Raw genomic sequence first — 23,108 nt, 5'->3', positions numbered from 1 at the left:
CCAGAAGAGCGAGGGTTGATAATTGCTGCATTTTTCAAAGGGATTTCGATTGCAGAGAGAGACAGAGAGAGTGCAGCTGCAGCGGTTATGTGGATCGTCGTCCTCCTCGTCCAAGTGGACGTTTGCGTATCGACGATTTGACGAGAGAAACGCGCAAGTGTGCGAAACAAAATAGTGTATGTGCGCGTGTGTCCGTGTGCTGCTGGAGGTTGGTTCTCGTGGTGCGTGCTGACACGTTTGAGTGTGTTTCGTCGGAGGCTCGAGCGGAGCGCGTGCGTAAAAGGCGGAGGAGGCCCGAAAACACGGAATTCCGTTGGAGAATGCGTTTGTGCGCGTGACAGTAGCGCTTTCTCGGCGGCGCGATCCTATCGCGTAAAACGCTCGGCTGCAGGATTGCCCGAAGCCTCAATGAAAGTTGTTCGACTCGTCGTTGATTGACCGACTCGGTGGCTGGGTCCTTATGCACCGGACACCACCATCAGTTTGCACGCGCTCCACTTCCTCCTTTTCTTCTTCTTCGTCTTCTCTACCTCCTCCTCCGCTTCGTCGTCATCATCATCGATGAATAGCACGTTTCTCCCTGGTGCAATTGCTCGGCTCGCTCTGCACCATTCGATCAAGCCGATCCACTTGCTTGGCAGAGATTGAGAGAGAGAGAGAGAGAGAGAGAGAGAGAGAGAGAGAGAGAGAGAGAGAGAGAGAGAGAGAGAGAGAGAGATGTCGTCGACGGGTCGCCGGCTGCAGAGCACGCGAGGATAAGAGATATATGGCGGGCTGGACGGGAGCGGGGATCATGGGGGTCACGAGAGGGGTTTAAGGTTTTTTCCCGTGAGAATCCCGCGACAAAGGAAGGAAGGAAGAAGGAAGAGGAGGGAGAGCGAACGCGAACTCATCGTTAGGAGAGCAGGGGAGGGGGAGATAGTCGCGCGAGCGCCAGTAAAACGGGAGAGAAGCAATCAGATAAAGGCGCGAGAATGAAGGAGCACGGAAATAAGCTTCCGGCGGAAGTGCCCCCCAGGACACTCAAGTCCCTGCTTAAGAAGCCGGGCCAGTCGAAGGGCAAAGCCCACAAGAATCGCGTCGTCATCAACGAGAAGCTCAACGAATTTTTCGCAGCCGACTACATAATTCTTATAAAGGAGGAGTGCTGCGCCGACTACGAGGAGGACTGCGACTGCTGCTGCCAGGAGCACGAGATGATCAGGCTGGGCAATTGCAAGGAGTGCAGAGCGGAACTCAATCTGCATTTCGCCGCAGCGGCAGCAGCAGCAGCGGCAGCCGCCAACGCGGCCGTGGTAGCCGGAAACGGGAGGCTCGAGGACGAGCACGAGGACCCTGAAGACCCCGCTTCCAGGATCAGTCGCGCGGCCGCTGCGGCGGCTGCGGCGGTCCGCTTGCAGTACGCTTGCGAGGAGCCTCCTCGCGAGGACCAGGATGACAACCAATTGGAGGATGACGAGGAGGACGAGGGTCAACTCGAGACTGAGAGGGACGTAGATGGGGACCGGATGGATGAGGATGACGGGAATGAGGAGACGGTGGATGGGATGATCGGGAATGCGGGAGGACACGATGCCACGGTGCGTGTCGTGGACCAAGTGGTACCACCGCGAGATCCGCGTAACGGCTCCATCAGCCCCTCGAGCCAGCAACCCCATCAACAGGAGACCCTCAGTCCTCCGGAGGGATACAAGGACGTCTGCGACGAGAATGACATCACCAATAGCAATGTTGCCGAACGCCATCTTTATCCCGACCCGAACAACGAACACTGCTACTATCTCCAGCAGACGACAGGTGAGAAGCGCGGAAAGTGGGACCTGCGCCAGCAGGATACAGCATCCCCCCACCCCTTTTCATCATACGCGTAGCTTCAAATAATATATACACGCGGTTTCGTGCTTCATTCGCGTCGCGTAACGCACCGGAGGACATCGAAGCGCGATCCAAGAAGATTCTATTTCGACCCGCATATACTTCGAATCGTCTCAAATTTACAGCAATAATATCTTTCATTCTCAGCTTCAACAACATCCAGAAATCGTTCTTGATATAATATTTGTATACTTATTAGAGTCCCGTCTACAAATATGCGTGTAAGAAAATATTTGTGTTTACCTATTAAAGCTAACTATTAAAGATATCAGAATTTCGTGCAAAACCATTCTGAATGCAATATATAGCCGGAGGTTTTGGAAAGTGCTCGTGCAAAAATTTGATATTTTTTGTAATTATAGAGATAGACGCGTTACTCCTGCATTTTTGCCCTGGGACGTTTTATGTGGTGGACTATGATCCATGAACGTAATGTTTTTGCCAACGTTTCTCTAAAATCGAGTTATATTATATATGTATATGTACGTGCTGCTAGTCTGCAATGAGAAAGGCTTTGGGAATTTTCGTAGATAAATCGGTGAATTACAATCAAAAGGCTGGAGTAAAAGTTTGCATCATTGTCGCAGCTAATATTCAGAGTTATATATACGTCCACTTGACGGAATGACGGAAAGTCGATTTAATTCATTCGTGTGATCGATTCTGCAGCAGCACAGACGCTTTCCAGTATAACCTAACTTTTCCATTTTTCATACCATAACAAACTATACGCTTTTCCTTCTACAGAGCCCATTTGAAATTTTCATTTCGAAGCAAATCGAGTTTACAACTTTTTGCGTGCTTTTTAACGCATCTCGGCTACCGGAACTCGATCTCATTATTGGTTCAGTCCAGTCTATTTCTACGACACTGTTCATAGAGATCGAATTCAAGTTACACTGATTGCCAGTCAGCTAATATATATATATATACACATATATCTGTTGCAAATTTATCTCGAGAGGTAGAATTTTATGCGTGCAGGTCGTTCGCTCTCATGGAAAACGCAGAGCGTCTCGTCCGCGCGAAAAAGACCGGAAATCCGTTGCTGCAGGAAGAAAAAGAGATACGTCTAACTACCTGCAATTATGTCACGTGTCAGGCATTTTTATGTTCACGATTATTGGCGAGCAATATAGTGCAAATAACTGGGGCTGGGGCCAACGTAACGCGAAATCATTTATTTCGCGCTCCTCTCTTCGCCGTGTATACCGTAAACGATCGTTACTTTCGACGCTTTTCTTTTATTCGTTAATATAATAGAAGAGAAAGTAAAGGAGTATATTATATATATACTACACAGTATCCTGTATAGATTATCGAATCGAAGCGAGCGTATTTGAAACAAACACGGAAAGAGCGGGTTATTGCGGAAGTAATTTATGGTCGGGGAGGCACGATATTCTTTTGCTTGAATCCTTGCGGCTGAAGAGTCCGAGGAAGGGAGAAAAATGGGTTATGGATGAGCGTCGTATGTACGTATCGTCCTGGTGCTGAGAACCGAGGGATACAAAAACAAAGAAATTTCCTTTCGCGTTTGATGCTTGAGGAATCTTGAAACTATCGTGTTGTATACAATATATATATATATATATATATATATGTCTGGCGTATTTGACGTATGCGGAGCTAGGATGATATATCCGTGTAAGAAAGAAAATAGTCAGGGCTGTTGGGGTTGAAATCTCCTTTGGTGGCATTGCTGAAGAGAACGCTCGAGTTGGATAGGAAATACGGGCTAGCAGGAGAAACGTGTGGATAGGTGTAAAGCGAAGCGAAGCGGGTGGGGAGACAAACCCCTTGCTCTACGCTTTCTCACGTGTGTGCCACGGGAGGCACGGGAGCTCGTTCCCACGATGTCCACTCCATCCCACTCCACCCCGCTTCAGTACACTTCACACTCTACTCACTCAACTCGCGTAGGATGCACCCGCGGTTAATAATGAAATGTTGCCGGTTGCGCCGCATTATTTTTCCCAGCTTTCGCGCAAATGGTCTACCCTATATATATATATATATAGTCTGTAGCAACGAACAAGCCCAATCCTCATCAATATTTTTGTCTCGAGGTTAGTTATGGATCATGCAGTTTGAAACGTCCAGATCACTGAACCCTGATGCAATTTGAAAGCACCGATCTCCTGCTCCTTTGACCCATTAGCAATGCTGATTGGGATTGGATTCTCGACTTGGTCAACCAGTTGGACCCCCCACGATAGGAAAATCTCTGCACCGTGTCGATGAAGATAAGACGCTTATTGCTTCGATATAAATAGACTCTTTTAGCGTTGAATAATAACAATTGGAGTTTGATCCTTATGTAGCGGATAAATAAATATATACAGAGTGTGTGTACCGCACGTTTTTGAAGAATCTGCAGGTCATTGGGGTTTTTAAATTGTGATATAACGCCAGGTGGCTGATCAGTCTCCGGGGACGAGAAAACGAGAGAGGTGTTTATGGCGGTTGCGTATCGTTCATCACCGTAAATGGCTTATGGCTGCGGAACAGGTTGAAATTGTTACTATAGTATACGGCGCGTGCGGTAAGCTACCTCGATCGGTAAAAGACGACTCGATGGTAGCTTGCATCATTGGCTGGTTCTTTCGTGCTCATTCCTATCTCGATTAATTCAATCAGTCCAATTTGGATTACAATTGTGCGCGCCTCCCTCTCTCCTCCCTATATACATACCCAGTCATGTATATGTGAATGAGGAAGAAACCATAACTCATCGTCTCGCCTTCTTCTTTTCCTAAACCCTACCTAATTCGATTGACTTGCACGTGCTTCTCCCGGATTTAAGATTAACTATATATACATATATATACTACGTTTCTTAACTCGTTTCTTCTCGAGAAAATCGAAGAAAGAGCCCACGACGATTGACATTCCAGAAGAGAGAAAAAGATAGAAAGGACTTTTTGTAATTGTAATAATTGCGCGAGAAAGCAGAATGGAAGGAAGAGCTATAGCGATTTCACCGAAAGACGCGACTTGGCTCGAACGTGTCTATTGGCTGTATCAGTCGTCTTTGAGCTGTCGCGCGAGTCCTAGAAAATATTCCGGCCGGACAGATTTCTCGGGAAGAAAGTTAGCATGGCATCGAATTGGCTCTCTTGTTGGGCTCGACGTAACTATATATAAGAAACCTGCAGTGCGCAATATGGAGACTGCAGAAAATCTTGCGGCATACCTTCTAAACGCTCAACGTGCTACACCTGTAATTTCCCTGTTCTCTTTAAAGCTGCTTAGATCAGCAGATCAGCACCAGGCAAACGGTGAAAGGTCTTTTATATTAACGTTTGTATATGTGAGATTTGCGTTGGACGCTTGCTCGAGGTCGCTCCCGCCAGTCGCTTCGTATTTAGAAACTCTCCTTAGAAAAAACTTGATCGCTCTCTCTCTCTCTCTCTCTCTCTCTCTTCCTCTACAAGGCGCGCGAGTGGCTAATCATATATCGCGGGTATCTATCAATGGAGATCCTTGAAAAGATCGAGGCGCGCCAGCAGCGATAGTTTCCGGTTCTCACCGAAATCGAATTAACTGCTAAGAGGATTAGGATCAGGTGTTTGCTGCTGTATATCTTATATACTTTACTCGACGATATACAATGTGTATAGTATAGGTATTGTGGGGGGAGTGGAAGAAGGGGGGGGGGAGACTAACAGGGGCTCCCTTCGCTCATAGAAAATGCGGTTAGTAAAGTGGGCCGAAGCTTTGGTACAAATTCCATTACACAGTTAAGTAGCTGCTGGACATTAACGTAAAGAAAAACAAGGCGTAGGTACTTGTGTTTCTTCCTCTCTCTTGATTCGTCTCGTTTATGACTACATTGACGATCAATACGCTCGTTACTAAAACTGTGATTCACCGTCCTTTTCTAAACTCTGTATTTATACATGTGCGTGTAGAAATAGAAATATCATCGCAAACCTTCTGTCTATCAAGTGACGTTTATAGCCAATGCCAACTCCTTGTGCAAGACAGATTGTATAATATGAACTTGATACATGACGAGGTGAATCGAACGTTGAAAGTTTTCACCGACAGCCTGGAAAATTGGTACACCTGCATTGAAGAATTTCAATGAGGTCCTCGACCAACATAGTTGTTGCGCTTCCACGGTGTAGGAATCTTAATGTCTATATGATCGTTTCGCGTAAAACGTTTTTATTAAACTGGAATGAAGAATGATATAGAAAGTGCCAGTCTTTCTCTCTCTCTCTCTTTATACATTATTATATTTATATACAATTTGATTGGACGATATTGAATCGTTTAGATTTACCGGTTAAGCATGCAGTGAGAAATACAAAGAAGCATAATGGATAAATCTAAAGATGAAAGTAGCAGTTTTCGCTGGCAGCGCGGAAAATTGGCACACCTGCGCCAAGGAATTCCAGCAAGGTTGCTGCTATACGTAGTTCTGTATTGTGTGCTATAGTGCCTTATGTATTAACAGTCGTAGATTACTATAGAAATTAATAGCTGGTGCAAACTAGGCTAATCGAGGGAACACACTGATAATGCAGTGTAAGAGATATCGCGCGTAAAGACGAGAACCACGAGAAGACTTGATTCGGTACGCTCTTGTTAAATTTCGATTTATACTCAAATCTGTGCGGAAAGCACTTGCGAAAAGTACGATTTCCATGAACAAATAGAAGAATTTTAGCCACGAGCGATATACGAAAATTTACATGATTTTCAAGATGGAATTTATTTGTAACAATTAAATAAAATGACGAATGTTGCATGATAAAGGTGCGTTTCACTGTTTGCGATCGTCGTCTTTTCTCCTGCGATAATATTCCTCGGTTTATTTGTTCTGACAGCAATAGGCACGTCCGATGCATTATGAAAGAACTGAAAGACTGAAACGTCTGAAACTGAAAGAGAATGTGTCCGTTCTTGGATGGCTTTGAGACAACGTTTCCAACAGATATTTACACTTATCCAATTTATCCAACTCCATTTCTCTATCCACGAATAAAACTGTCATTTTATATCTGTGCACCGTTGAAAATACACTATCTTAATCAGTCACTTAAGAATCGCTATTAATAAAATTAGTATTATGACTTGTCCCCATGGTATATACGATATGCAAATTCAATGAAACGAAATTCAGTTGATTCGAAGACAAAATTAGTAGCCAAGGCAACGAGAAAAAAAGTGTATTGATGGATTTAAACTTGTATGTACACGTGTATTTTTTGCTAACGTAGTGTGCGCGGCTGCTACGCAAAGCTGCTACAAGAATATGCAATAAAAGCGTATAGATTTACCGATATTGGTATATGCCCGGTATATGTATTTTACACACGATTTTAAAATGGACTAAATATTATATTCCATATAATGTACGTGTGCGGCTTTTCTCAATACATATGGATTAAAAATATACATATTCCATATTGCGTCAGGGATAGAGGAAAGGGTTAAAGCATATTCCAGCAGCTCCGTCAGCACCAATTAAAAGCAGAATAATATTGACTGAAAATCTAGTAAAATTTTCTACATTTTCCAAGTTAAATAACCATCTCTTTTTTCATTTTAATTGCCATGTCTGACTTTAAACGCACGCCTCTCCAATTTGAAAAAGCTTGATCCAAAGACCAAAGTGGGTAGTAAGAACATTAGTGCTAAACTATATATCGTGTATAAGTAATTATCCTAATTGGATTTCTCAATCTCATAACGAGACTCAGTTTTCTGTTTTAGATTTTCTGTTTGTTGATTTATTTCATTGGGGATAAAAAAACATTTTTTAGTTTGGCTCTCAATGAACATAGCCAATTTTATTTTAACGAATTAGTATTTACATTTGTGCATTATAGTTAACTAACAAAATATTCAGGTGAATTTTGCAAATTTTGTATGCTGACCTAGTTAACGTTTGGGCAATTATTTTAACGAATGGCACGCATGGATGTTTTACCAATTTAAAATTTAGTATAATATTAAAATGAGACCAGCGAACGAATACAGAATGACGTTCCGCTGAAAGAAAAAAAAAAGATAGCTGATCGCACAATGTAGCTTTATTGAGAATCGAATCCCCTGCCGAGAAAAAAATTAATTTAATATAAACAATCGAGCGGGAAATCAGCATAACGTCGATATAATCATTCTGATAATCGATCATTCATTCATCCGAGTCTTATTCGACTTTATCAATTGAGCAGTTTGAGACTCGCACACACATGCTCCCTTCCACGTAGATTACAGGCAACTGCACAGTGGAGCTAGTTAATTGAGTAAAATTTTTTAAAAGTTCCATTACACCGGATAAGGATTACTCGGAAGGGGATAATTATAGTGCATATATATATATATATATATATACAGAGAAAATAGTAGGAGCTTGAGGGAGAAAGAGGCTGCTTCTAGGGTTTTGCGTTATATACCTGGTTGGATGCTGATGAATCTAAATAATTAAGTCGTAAGAATGACTGCGGCAGCTATTTAATTATTTTGAGACAGCTATTGTCACGGTACGGTCTTTCAGAGATGGCGCGAGGCTTTTCGATTTTTCCAATGCGGAATACAGCGAGTATATAGAAGAAGAGGAGGATGAGAAGAGGTATAAAGAGAAAAAAAGAAGTAGAAAAAATGAAAAAAACAATAGATCCACTGGTGGGAAATTAATACAAGTGCGCGTGCACTGGCGAGTACACATATAGCTGGGCTAAGATCGTTGAGCGTGGCAGGGCGTGTGCGGGCGTGTCAAATTTCATGCCTGTATAATAAATAAACTGGTGTGTTTAATGCGCCTTTTAAACTGGCCCGATTATGCAACGCTGTCAGAGTTGTCGTGACGCTTGGAGCTTCGCACTTGTACAATTAACGCGAGTCAACTGGTGTGTATACCACACATATATATCTTCGATATACCTATATATATTATAGTTAACTGTCTAATTACGAGATTAGACGGCTCGCTGTAATGTGTATTTATATTTTAGTATAATATAATGCACCTGCTTGAAAGGAATTCGCGGAAGTACGTAGTTAGAGCCGAAATTATGCCTCTCCTTTGAGCAATTCCCCAAGCCCCGCTTCCCTTCTCACCTTTCCCCCTTTCACTCGAGTAACAGGAAAGCTCGACATTCTTTGGAACGAATAGCATCGTTAAACAAGAAATAAACGTCACTCCCCTGAAAATCTCTAACGATTGAATCAGTCAATTTCTTCCTCTTTTTTTGTTCATTTTTTCTTTCTTATATATATATATATATATATATATATATGCATCGCTTACTTGGCTTTAAGAAGATTATAACACGAATTATTCGCTTATAAATGGAAATTTGTCAGTCTTTGACGAAACCTTGCTCTTTGATTTTCGACTATAATAACCGTATTATATCGGATAGCTGGAGTACCGACAAGGCCACACGACCACACCACTACTCGTTAGATTCAAAGGGACTGTTTCAAGTGGACAAAGTGCAATTGTAGAATGGCGAGGCTATATATAGGTATAAGAAGAAACTTTTTTCTCTGGTGCACATAGAGCGACGGAACAATCGACAAGCAATGTCCCTCGGTGTAATTGGCACATTGCCAATTTTTTCTTATAATCGAAAATGCCGTTCTGCCCGTTTCTGGAAATATTTTTTGCAAAAAAATTTATCGACTAATCGTGCTTTCCTCCTTTACAACGATTTATCGTGTAAACGCTGAAAATTCCAAGGTTTTTATCGGAGGGATATATCGATATAGGTGAAGATTCGAGGTATGGTTGATGTGGAGGAGCTGGAGGAAGTTTTGTGGGGAAGGAAGCTGTGTATGTGGATAAATCGCGTGTATGCGTGTGTATGTGTATGAATGCGTGCGCATGAGGTTTTGGGGATGTATTGGTTATTCCGTGGGCCCGTAGCCCGTAGGACGTAGGTCGGTGGGTCCGTTGAGGCACCGGAGTCACGCTACGCTGTACATCCGGTGAGCGCTAGCTGATACGAATAACGTTTCACCGACGCGATATGTCCTTAACTGACTCCATTCTGGCTCTCCTCCGCGTCCACCACGCCAACATTGGAATCTGTGTCCGCCACGCCACTCTCAATCCTCCCATACACCATTATACACTAATAGTATATATAAATACTAGCCCCATTGCAATAATACGGACGCGGACGGGACTCGCTCCTATTCGACTCACGAGTTTCAACTTCTTCAACCTCTTCACCCTTTTTATGCACCTACTGTGTCACATTCGAAAATTCTATAAAATCTTAATAAACATGGAAACGTCAAATTAAGAATGAAGATAAAACTGTTCAATTTATTAATAGTAGAAATAAAACTAAAGGAAGTTATTAAAGATCAATCATTTTTTAAATTATAATTTGACGTTTCTTTAAAGGATATTTTTTTACCATGTCCGCGTGCACCACGCGGATATAAGATTGTTGAATTTAAGCTGTACAGTTTTTAAATGATAAGAAAATCTTATCTATATCGATTAAAAAAAATTATTTATTTTCTGAAAAATTCATTTTTAATAGATACACTGTAAATATATAAAGGTGCTTCCCGTCTTTAGCTAGACAATACAGTATACCGACCTTCGATCTTCAGCCTTCCAACCCCAAGGGAAACGCATGCTATTAACAACAATATCCTCTACTATAATTACCAGTCTAAATAGATTCTCTTTCCACCATTTTTCACAGGCCTACTCAATATTCCTCCAGCACTAAAACTTTCCTACTCGTTATACCGTTCTTCCTCTCTCTTTACTCTCCGCGATAATCATCGATAGTCTTTTACAGTACAATTATTCAATTACCCTTTGTATCGCTTTAAATTGGCAATACAATTTCGAACAATCGTACATTATTGCTTCTATTTTTTTGTTTCTTTAATGCAATATTTATTTTTAAATACCCATGTTTTAATTTAGAAAATACCCTTTGTAATTATGTACATCGTGCATGCCTTTGCTTTATCATCCGGCTATAGTTTTACGTTCCTGTCTAACGCACCTCCACCGGTATCAGAGCTGATAAGAGATAAAGAAGACTCCGGTTAGTCCCTGGCGAAACGGTACGCGTTTCTCAGTCCGGAAATTGTACTTTACCGAATCTCATGTCACAAAAGTTCTCCTAATCGCTGATAGAAATAACCAGTTATTCTCAGTGTCTATTGTCTGTGCAATAAAAAAAATACTTTCGAATTATGGATTAGAGTGATGAAAACGTGATGTGATGATATTCGAAATACACTTGATATTTTATTAACCTTATCAAACGTTTCTCAAGGCTGTACAGAGCAGATTATACATATATATATATATATATATATATATATGTATTATAGAATTGCCGTTTAGAGCATGTTCGATGAGGATGATGACGTTAGATCGTGCAGTTACAGCGAGAGACGTTTCTTGAAACGTCTTCTTTGATCGCACTAGCGATGGCCGTAAAAAGTCATTTTTGTTTTTACAGACCGATACCCGCATGAACAGAGTTGGTAGGATTTTACAGCTGACGGGAATAGTCCTTTTATCGAATGTAACATTTACGTGGAAAGGAAAGCATTTGAGCGAAAGCGTTTTCGATATGGCTGGCCGAGCCCCGAACAAGCTCTCGATAAACATTAAATACTGGCCGAAAGTAATACGTGAGTTTCATTGCTCATCTTATTCTTTGTCCACCTTATACTTGGTCAAGTTACATCTATACGGATGAGCGTTCATGCGTAAGAGTATGAACATGCAGTTCACGCCTAGTAGTCAAGCCAGAAGTGTGATGGAATGATCTCGTTCAGGATGAAAGTTACGTTATATATCGGTAACAAGAGTTGCTTATTGAGTAACAAGCACCGAATAAACACACACACACAAACTCTCGTTCCGCTAACGTGAATTAATTCATCGACACGACGATACATACACGCGGCGTTGGAAATTTATTAAATTTCTATTTACACGACGATGTGGTTAGTTATTATATGTATAGGAAAATAAATATAAGCGAGAAACAATGAAATAAATTGAAGAAAAAGGCTTTGTGCATCGCACCAGCTGAATACTTATTCCCACTATTATAGAAAAATTGCGTTTGCAGCTCCATCTTTATACTATATAGTTGCGGAGAGAATTGAAATTCGAGGAAGCAAGTTTGGACGAGAAATTGAGATGTAATTGATAATTTGGTTGCAGGGCTGGAAGAGACGGGGAATATTAATGGAAGCTGCGATGAGGTACGAAATAGCCTGGAGGCCGTGCAGAGGATGGAAGTCGAGGATGCTGAGGAAGCGAACGATCAGACGGCGGCGCAAACCACTTCGGGTAATTAGAAATAAGATTATTATATTGTTCTTTCCGATACGGTGATGAAGCGTGAAAGATGCAGCAGGTAGAGTTGGACAAGTTGCGCTTTGTTGATAGATGTGCAGCAACGGTTCCTGGTGGAGACCATTACGATGACAACAGTGACGGAGAGACGAATCGTTCGGGAGATAAGTTCGGAGGAGACGAGGAGAGGCCTGGAGCTGGAGGACCGAGCCATGGATGCGGCCAAGAAGAGGGACAGAGAGGACGAGTGTTGCTCCGTGATGCGCGGAGAAGCGGCCAACAAGGATGCTCTGGAAAAGTCAGAGCGTAACGCACCGGAAGAAGGAAAGAACGGGGTCGGTAGTGGGAACGAACGAGTGTCGCAATCGGACGCAACATCGGGGGAGCTCTCGTTGACCTTCAAACTGGGCAACGTGTCCTTGGTCTCGAACAGCCTGAAACCGAACTCCGCGGTGAGGCAGCTCTTCCCGGACCCTAGGTTCATCTCCCCGCCACCGGCACCGGTCTCCAAGGCCATGTCCTTGAGCCAGGAGGAGCCCGAGGATGGCCAATCCGAGGTCCAGAGGTCGTTGCTCGCCAACGATCCTCTTCGGCAACTGGACGCCGCTAAAAGGTCAAAGATCTCCGGAAGTCGCAGCGACTCCTCCGAGAGCGAGCCCAGCACGATCAAGAGGAGCATCGAGAGGAACGCCCTGCGTAGAAGTCTCATCGGAAAATACGACACGGTCTCCTCGTCGCGCAAGAAGAACCTCCGCTCGAAGGATCTCTCGCTGGAGGAGCGAATTCGACAGCTGACCTGCGTCGATCAGGACGAGGACAACAACGCGACAACGGAAAATCCGGCGGTTGCTCCCGGTACAATGATCAAGACTAACAACGAGGGAGCGAAGCCTCAGCCTGCGGACTTCCCGGTGAGAAGATCGCCCTCCGGTGAGGAGCATCCAACGAGACCAATCATTAAAACCAACTCGGTCGACTCGCAGGGAATTTTCGCAGTTTCCGGAAATGGCAACGCTAACGGGATCGGCATCCCGAACGGCACAAACGGCGCAAATGGAAATCCCAATCCGAGTAACCCAGTCCACGCTCAGTCCGCCTACAGGAAGATCACCGATTTGTTCGCGCAAAGAAAGTCCATGGAGAACAATTTACCGGATTTGGGCCTCGGTAATGGATCGGCCAGGATCTTGCAAAACAAGAATCCGTTGACGAAGATCAACTCGGATGTGAGGAAACAGTTGTTGGCCAGTTTGGCGCCGTTGTCGTGCGTCGGTGGTGGTAGCGGGACGGAGGCCAGAGAGGATTATTACAGGATAACGACGTCCAGAATCGCCGCGGCCGCAGCAGCTGCTGCCGCCGCTGCTGCCAACAATCGCGACTCGATCGGATACAACTCGGACTCTTCGTACAGTTTGGAGGACATCGAGGCGGTGTTGAACGGGGATGAGAGGAGTTTCGTCGGGCCACCGGACGTTACCAGGGGTACACCGACCGGGACCGGCTCGGATGTTCCCGACAGCACGGCAGACGAGCTATTGGCCTTCGTCGAGCAGGACAAGAGCAGGACCGAGAGGTTGAGACGACGTTACGAGACCGATTCCCACGAGGAGAGCTCCGTAGTGGTAGCAGCGGCTGCGGCGGCGGCGGCGGCGGCGGCGGCTGCAGCGGCGGCGGCGGCAGCTGCCAATGGCGAGGTTCCTCCGAAGAAAACCGAGGAGAAGCAACAGAGCGACGAGGACGACGAACTCAACGACTATGGTTTCAATCGCAGACCCTCCGTGCGTGGAATAAAACCTCAATTCGAGACCACCGACGAGATCGTAAGGCAATTGCGTTCGAGAACCGTTCCGCCCGCCAATACTTTCGTCGACGTGAGAGCTAGTTTTCACGCCTCCTGGCCAGCCTACTACGAGAAGAACGGCGATCAGATGGTCGAGGCCAAACTACCTGCCGCCGCCGCCGGCGCCGATCAGGAGATCAACGATTTCGCCGAGTTGTACGCCGCCAATTTGGCCAAGGAGGATCGCGACACCAATACCATTAATCGTATAAATAGTATGCAGAAGCAGATAGACGACATCTATCAAACTATAGCGGAGACAGCGGTGAACGTTCAAGGAACGCTCGAACGTAATTCTTACCTCGAGGCAAACCCACCACAGCGAACTCTGCTGTCCCCATTCCTGAGAATCCCGAGTGGAGATCTATCGAGATATACGGAGCAAAAGAACAACGCTCAGATACATTTGCTGCAGCAGCATCAGCAGCAGCAACAGGAACAACCGGGAAATCCGAGGATGTTGAGGATAGCCGGTGGTGCCGGGGAAGAGACACCAACGGGGCTTCTCTACGCCAATAGTCTCGCCGCGAAAATGCGCAGGCAACCGCCACCGGTCACCATCGCCAATTATAACAATTGCAACGCTATTCCCGCAACTGTACAACAGGCAGCCAAGTGTTATCGCACCATGTACTTTGTACCTTACAACGGAATCACCGATCCGACTTACCAAAATATTCAGCGTATTTTACCGCCACATTCATCGCCGAATTACGCCACGCACATCGAGAGGTACCCCTACCCTCGTCAGATTCAGCAGCAGCAACCACAGCAGCAACAGCAACAGCCTAGGTACTACGCGAGACCTCTGACCCCAGCGACGAATATACAGAACAATCCAACCACAAATACCGGCATACCTGCTCACGCCTCGCAGCAGACCCTGCACCTTCATCTGCATCATCATCATCAACCAGATTCGGAATTCCGTTTGGCCAACCTTAATCCTCAGCAGGTACATCCAATTCACTTGCAACAGCAGCAGCAGCAGCAGCAGCAGCATCATCAGCAGCATCATCATCAGATAGGACAGTATCAGGTGCAACAGAGCAATCTACCTGCAGCTTCCTACTCGATGGTGGCTCCTGGTACCAGATGTACTCCCGGCGTGGTTGCAGCTCCTGCAGGAGGCACCGGTTACCATCTTTATCAGGTGCACCTGGGACGTTCGGCGTCGGACGTTCAGACACAAACCGTCACGGCCTTGAACGCCACTACTCTGCAACAGCAGCAGAACAATTGCGTTCCTATGTTATCGGGCAGTTTTAACGGTAGCGTACAACCGGTCGGAGTCGCATCCTCGTCCTCCTCCTCCTCCTCGCCCGCTCTCTCCTCGCCCACCAAGCTCGCGTCCCATTATCCTTCCGTCGCTGCCGTCACTGGTACCACCACTGCTCCTCCAGCTCCTCAACGGAGCAACTCCTGTACCGTAGCCGAGCGGGGAGTTCCGGAAGGTGCGGCCAGCGCACCTGCGCACGATTTTCTCCTACCTCAATCAGCTTTAATTTCCTCCAACTCTCCGCCATGCTCTTCGTCATCCTCCTCCTCCTCCTCATCCTCCTCTTCCTCCTCGTCCTCCTGCTCCTCCATCACATCTACGTCAACTTCTACGTCAACCCTCGCCCTATCCACGCCACCCACGCACGTTTCGAGCAGCTCCTACGCTTCTACCGTGGTACCAGTGTCGACGAGCAACACCACAACCACCACCACCACCAGCTCTACCACCACCATCAGCAGCAACCCTGCACAGAACTCCTCCGTCTATTACGCGATGAATGTGTAATCTGCTGCCGGAATCCTCGCGTCCAATTAAGGATCGACGCTTGCTGCTCCCTATCGAAGAGCTTGCATCGTGTCCCAGTATCAAGGACGATCACAGCGGGATAGGATCCGTTCCATCACTCGGATTATTCAACCCTTTCCTCAGCGTCCAAGATGCAAGCCTCCGCACGAATTATGCCTAATGAAGATCGCTATCCGCCCCATCCGAGCCGGATATAGTATATACGCCGCGCGTATATATACTACGTATGTACACCGTCGTTATACCGCACGAGAAACTATTTTCAAAGCTACGAGTACGCCAAGGGGATATTAGTATTGAATTTGAACAGAGTTTAGATCAATCACACGGGGATATGTGCGTTTTAACAAAAAACAAAACAGAGAGAAAAACACATATATATATTGAATTTCAAGAAATTTAATGCGCTTGTGCGTTTTTAGTATGACATCGGGGCCGATTTTATTAGATATATATATATATATATATATATACATATATATCTATATACATCTATATTTGTGTATTTTTACATCGGCTGTCATCCCGAGAGATACTTAATAGTATATTGTTAATGGAAGGAGGAGCGAAGCGAATTATTGCCAGCAGACTACCTCTTCTCGTAGAATCTTGGAAAGGGCAATTGAAAGTGGCGCGCTACACGCAGGAAAGATTTCAAATGGCTTCCTTTCAAATATGCTTTTGCGATGTTTCGTATGTACGTGTGTACATATGTAGAAGCAGCTTTTTTGTAAGCGCGCGACTCTTCTCTTCTCTTCTTTTCGTTCAGTCGTCGTCGTCGTCGTCTTCGTTGCAAAGCCTGCGAACCAAAGCTCCTGTTGCTCGGCACTAAAGTTTATCTCTCGCCTCTATATATTTATATATATATATATATATAGTATGATAAATATTTAACGAGATTGGTAATGTCTCATCCCGTATTTGATCCCGAGAGAGCTGCGATATATATATATACATATATAGTATATAGTGGATTGGCCGACGTTAGCGCTCTGCATACTGCAAGGAAACAGCGACGTACTGCTATTCGTTGTACGTACTATGGTATACTAGATAGAAACGGCATGCAGCGCGAGAATGAGAAAAGGTATAAAAGACGAAATTTTCGTTAAAGGATTCTTTGTTCTGGATGCGGCTGACTTGGTGGCACGGCTTCTTCACCTCGACTAATATGCATTATCGACTTTTTAATTTCTGCGAGATTGGCCGTTCGCGTTAAATGCATTTACACCGGCAAAAAGCTTATTTCCATTATTTTAACGAGATTAACGAAACTTTTCATCATTATTGACTTAACCCGCTACTAGCAGTTGCTTTTTCCCTATAGTATACCATTTTTCCATTTTCATCAATTTATTATTATCTATTTAAGCGATACTGTGATACGTTCATCCTTCCGATTTATCACAGTTACACACACCTATACGTGCATATAGTACGTACGTATATCGAGCTAACAATAGTAGCGACGTGTACTCGATTCATGCAACGTTTCAGCGTTATTCATTATAGTAGGTGAACGATTAATTTTCATTAACTACCTAGATTGTATCGTCTAATTTGCCAAAGTTTTATCGCGACGCTTCGAACAAAGCTGGATGAAGTTTATTGGCCGGCCGTTTATATTTTTTATATTTATACGCAATATTAATTTCATTCACGTGTATATATGAACATGCGTTCGTCTCTCTGTATCTCTGTATATCCATAATTTAATATTCTCTACAGCAATTGACACAGATTATTCATCTTTATTCTCTTTCGTATTAAGGGAAACCGTTGTGCTAGTCGTAAGCTTAAAGCAAAATAAATATAGAATGTAAGAGGAATTTTCGCACTTTGAACATTTATCGAACGATTTAAGAGGCGGATTCTCCAATTTCATGGTCGAGAGTAGAGGGTACTACGTGGGTATATATAACAGTGATTGCTCGTAACTTTTAATTTATACGCCAAATCCGGATGATACGCGTACATAAATTTTCATCGCGAATTTATCATACGAAAGAATCAATCGTGTTAATCGTAAACCTATTCGTAATTTTTTTCGTAAACTGCACTTTAAAAATACGTAGCGACGATCTCTGACATTTTCTCCCTCTCATTAATTCTACCCTTTATTTTATTCCAACTACGATCGATTCGAACGGATATCTCTGTCAGGTGGGCGAAATGCTCCACGTAAAATTTATGGCTTACCCGAGGAGTGTTTGCGAGCTTGAAAACCCCTACGTATATATATATATATATACATACATATATATAAACGCGATGTATAGGTGGGGACGGACTTGTAAATAAATTTCTATCGATTTTTTACATGACGCGCTTTACCAAAAATTTCCTTTTCCCCTGTGAAATACATCGTATAGCGTATTTGCTTGCGGGAAATATGGCTTTAGGGAGAGAGAAACTTCATTTTTTACCGCTTTTAAAACTAGTCCAGTTACTCCTGCGTGCTTTTTAATGTTATTCAAGATTGTCCCAGCGACGCTTGGCAAATTTTTCATCAATGAAAAATACTGCAAAATTTTAGTAGATTTCTTTCCTATCGATATCCCTTCTCGATCTAAACTTAATCGAGTCAATCGAAGGAGCGCCCGATGCATCAAACGGAGTAATTTTAGCACTAACGACGCGAGGATAGAAACAATCCTGCTGGATTAACCATTTTCCAGAATCGCGTTCACATATATTTTCCAAAGAGAAATTTAGTCGTTCTTAGAGAATCTCTATTAAAAAAAAAAGAAAAAAAACGTTCAACCAAAGACCGTTGGCTTTACTGAAAGACGAGCTTCTACTTAGGCAAACTACTTATAATTAGCATTAGGTAATTAGTGGAAACATACGATCCAGGAGTATATCTATACTGATCAACGACTTAGCAGTATGGATTAAGTAGAAAAGGAAGCACTTACTCTTGGAAAATAGTATATATAAATATACAACTGTAGAATGAGCTTCTCACTACACCACAAAAATCAATTAACCAGTAATTCAATCAGTGCAAAGAGAACAAATCCACAATTTTATAATATAATGCATTGATTACTTTTTAATGGTCGATCGATGTATGCAGTATATTTAATATTTTGCACTCCAAAACCGTTTTATCATCTATTCTAGTCATTGTAGTATATAGAGTATTATTTAGTGGTATTTTCAAGATAAACTCCCATCGATATAGATGTTTTCGGCCCAAACTATATACACGTAGTTGTTAACAAATTGTTAACGTGCCAAATGATCGACAATATTGGAGAAAACAATTTTTCGAATTATCGAATTTTGCTATTCAAGTCGTGTAATAAGAGCCGTTAGTCGACGATCGATGAAGGATGTAATTATAGAGTATTAGAGTCGAGACGAGTGGTGAAATTAGAATTAATAGGATATTTATATCTATATATAGGCTGTACTGAAAGAGATGGAAGTAGCGAGTAAAAACTAATACGAGGAGCTTTTATTTTCAACCTCTTTCCAGCTTTCAAGCGACGAACGTTCCAATGAAGACATTGAGATATACCTATACAGTATATATATATATATATACAGAGTTGTCTGGCTCGCAATTATCATTTTCTCTCGACCATTGCGCTTTATTGAACTTTTTTTGCCCATTCATCATCTATCTGCATGAAGAAAAATGCGCCTTATTTTTAACGTTTTCACTTCGAACTCTGCTTCTCGCGATTATCGTCTCGAACTAATGCAATAAATGCAAATGAAAAGAATTAAACCCCGTTTCGGGCGAGAATTCGATAAGGGCGGAGAACCAAATAACGTGTCTATAGATAGAGCTATATAGATATATTTATCCAGGGATAAACTAATCGATTAGGAAAATGCCCAATTGTTTTCCAACTTTATATAGGATTCGATTGTCCAGCAGAAATATTCATCTATAATTATAATACAATAAGATTGCATTTTGGTATAACATGCAGACATTGGCAAAAGTGAATCAGCCTGGACCGCGTATAACGTTCTGCAGTGAGTTTTCGTGAATAGAGGAGGAACATATATATATATATATAGGGATATTATATTGCATGTGGGGCTATAAACTTTGAAAGCCCCCGTGGCTCGTTCTCGCTCGTATAGCCACGATTTTATTTCTCTTTAAATTTGGCCCATTTTTCGCGACAATTTCTCCATTCATATTAAAGTGCGTTGGTAAAAATTCTGTTTGATCATTAAACGAGGAGCAATTCAATCGAGCCGAGGAATGACGCTTGCGTGCTCTTAATCAGCTTAATTAAGCATGGGGGAGGAGGAGGAGGAGGATAAAGAAAAGTAGACGATCATAGACCGCGAGATATGTATATTATGAATAATGCAATGGTTCGTTGCGAAACAAAGCGGCTGGCACAAGGGAACGAAGCACTGGAAGCTCAAAGCTCAAAGCTACTATGCTGCTACCGGGCTACGGCACGCAACTTCCATCTTTATTTTCTCAGTGGAATTCAATAACGAAAGAAGAAGAAGAAAAGCCAAATTTCTCCAAATGGTCTCGCTCAAAATTCCATCAATATTTCATTTCTTCAATGTGCTTCGTCGCTTTTTCAATAAATCGCCCACTGAAATGCGATCTATAAATGTTTCTATATATATATATATATATATATATATATATATTTAATAGCAGGTCATGTTGAAAAAGTTTTTATAAAGGAAGCGCGTATGCGATATATACCAGTGTATATATATATATTTGTCAGGCAAGTGAAAAATTTGAGAGAAAGCTTGGAAGAATTGAAACGCATATATGTATATATATATATATATACGTTCATTAATTATAGAGTTATAGTGCCGCATGCGGACATTTGGTTCGACGATATCGAAAGGAATTGAAAAGTTGGCGGCTACGGAAAAGAGAAATATGGACGCTCGATGCAAAAATTCGAGATAATTGACTTATTAACGGGATTGAATTAATTAGGTCAATTGTAGGGCTTCTTAATCGCGCTTGGTCTTTCTCGCGTCACTCTCGTGCAGTTGGCATTTGAAAAGGGAAATAAAAGCATCCGAGCTTCCTATATATCGAGAGAAACAACGTTGACTTAAATTATACATGTACGTTTAAACGGGAGGTCTTGAGAAAAAACATAATAATTATATTATTATTATTAGACTCTATATATTTTATCGATAATAATATTAATAAGAATAACGGTTGTAGTAGAATTAAAAATAATAATAACGCGCAGTATTAATAAATTTATTAATAATAATTAAGGTCAAGAGTAAACTTAGCTTCGTCGGAGCATCTACGATTATAGCTCTGCTTTCATTATGGGATGGCTTTTAAAATGCAATTTTTTAGTACCATTTATATATATATACATGTATACAAATAGAAGCGCAGCGTTTTGCATAATTATTTATATAAGGGCTTATCGCTCCAATTAGCCGTCTCACTGTCGTGTCCATTTCCTGTAACTTTCGCACGCGAATTCAACTATTTCCGATTTTTACGAAATATCACCACCAATCATCGTCGATTATAATTAAATTGCTATTGTTATTATTATCAAATACGGCACTCCTAGAATCCCAAAGAGTATACGTGGTCACCGTCTTCGTCCATTGTTCCCCGTCCTTATTATACTATACTATTGTGCTATTTTCATCCGTCTAAAATTTGCATTTAAACACTCCCTGACGAAACTCGATCCTTTCTCTGTTTCTTTTCGCGTACACACGCTTCGCGAAAAGAATCAAACTCGATAAACGTGCAAAGTGCGAAAATCTTTCATTCTGTCGTGAAACACTTGCGTTTTTGCGTCATGTATATGCTTCTATTCGCTTTACGCCATTTTGTTGATGTTGTGTATATATATATATATATATATATAAATATAGAGAGAGAGAGAGAGAGAAAGAGTGTTAATAACGAGCGCTGCTGACTCTGATCTCTGATGCGTCGATAGTGTGTAAATGTGATGCTTGCTCGAGCTAGAGGATAATACTAAATTGACGAGAACCAAGTACGGCTTCTAATTGTAGTAATTATTATCGAGGAGTTATAGGAAAAATCGATCGAACGGTCTAAGCGATTATCATCGATAAGGCAATCGTCCTCTCGCTAATTCCTCCAGTAATTATAACGAAAATTAGTCGGGCAGTGCAATTAGGCGTAATCTTTCAATGCGCGAGTGCATTTGTCCTCTTGTTTTATTTATTTCCTCCTCGTTCACCATCCAACAAGCTCTCGTATCCAAGAAACCGTCGGTTCTTGAAAGCCACAGTACGGTTCTTTAAAAAATTCCATTATACTTGGTCGTAAGTCCGAAGTGATATTTTTTCTTTGCGACTGAAAATCGGCTTATCTTCTCTTCTCACGTATGTAACTCTTTCGGATTATCCTTCTATCCACCCAGTTAAAAACTCCAAAGAATCACAACGAGTCCTTTTTTCATCTAACTTCAGTTGACTCTTCCCCACCGAGTGACACATCATTCGATTTATTATAATATTATAGCTTCGATTGGCCTAGGGGGCGTTGAAAAAAGTCTCGCCGTGTTATCTATTGAACGAACAACGGTTGGGAAAAGGTAAAGTGGAGGCGGAGGATGGGAAGGGACAGGAATAAACGTGGAAATGAGAGAGGAAAGTTGTGCAAAAAAATGGAACGCCATTTTAACAAACGATGTACATATATACACGGGAAAACAAGATGGCTTTTCTGAAACATTAAAGACTGCAATATATATATATTATATTATATAGTATACTTAAAACTCTGGCCTATTATAAAAATAGATAATTATATTTAAATATAGTATATATATATATATAGTATATTATAAATAAAACATGAGAGTAGAATCGAGTAAAAAAATATATATATATATATTATATAAATATGCATAGATATGCACCTATATCGATTTGGTTAAATTCTGTGTTAATTTTAAGATTATTTATTTTATTCGTAGAAGGCGATCAAGGCCTTCTAATCTAGAAGCTTCTCAATTTCTAGTTTAATTTAATGTGTGGGAAATTTTATAGTCTATTCTAAAATATCGGTTTAATCGAACTGCCTTTAGAGGTACTTAAACCGAAGGTTTGATTAAATTTTCTTGTTGGATATTTTCCACGCGTGCGATAGACGCGACCGACGCGACGTTTGAAGAATTTTCAAAGATTTATCGATTGCATGCGGCCACGCATTATTATACGTGCAGGAATTAAGACAAATGCTGCCAACTTGAAGCGCCCCTCATCTCCGCGCGCGACAGCCAACAATTGCCCAATTTCTCAAATTG

The 23,108-nt window shown here is 42.3% G+C and overlaps 1 protein-coding gene across 4 annotated transcripts; it reads left to right on the top strand.

Moving 5' to 3' along the window:
• Window positions 1-402: 402 nt before the first annotated feature.
• On the top strand, window positions 403-23,031 carry LOC136776553 (uncharacterized). Of its 4 annotated transcripts, XM_066732166.1 has the most exons (4): window positions 403-1,797; window positions 12,053-12,181; window positions 12,281-13,098; window positions 13,171-23,031. In XM_066732166.1, the coding sequence occupies exons 1-4, from the start codon at window positions 975-977 to the stop codon at window positions 15,811-15,813; spliced, it is 4,413 nt and encodes a 1,470-aa protein (XP_066588263.1). In that variant the 5' UTR covers window positions 403-974; the 3' UTR covers window positions 15,814-23,031. The 4 variants fall into 4 exon arrangements, with proteins under 4 accessions (XP_066588263.1, XP_066588262.1, XP_066588265.1 ...); XM_066732165.1 differs by having other exon boundaries at window positions 12,281-23,031; XM_066732168.1 differs by lacking the exon at window positions 403-1,797 and adding an exon at window positions 5,603-5,662 and having other exon boundaries at window positions 12,281-23,031.
• Window positions 23,032-23,108: the final 77 nt, after the last annotated feature.

Source organism: Prorops nasuta, unplaced genomic scaffold (genome assembly GCF_024137725.1).
Source record: "Prorops nasuta isolate Cenicafe-Biocafe unplaced genomic scaffold, Cenicafe_Pnas_1.2 PNAS00009, whole genome shotgun sequence".
NCBI classification, from domain to species: Eukaryota; Metazoa; Arthropoda; class Insecta; order Hymenoptera; family Bethylidae; genus Prorops; species Prorops nasuta.
This window is presented reverse-complemented; position numbering and strand designations above follow the sequence as displayed.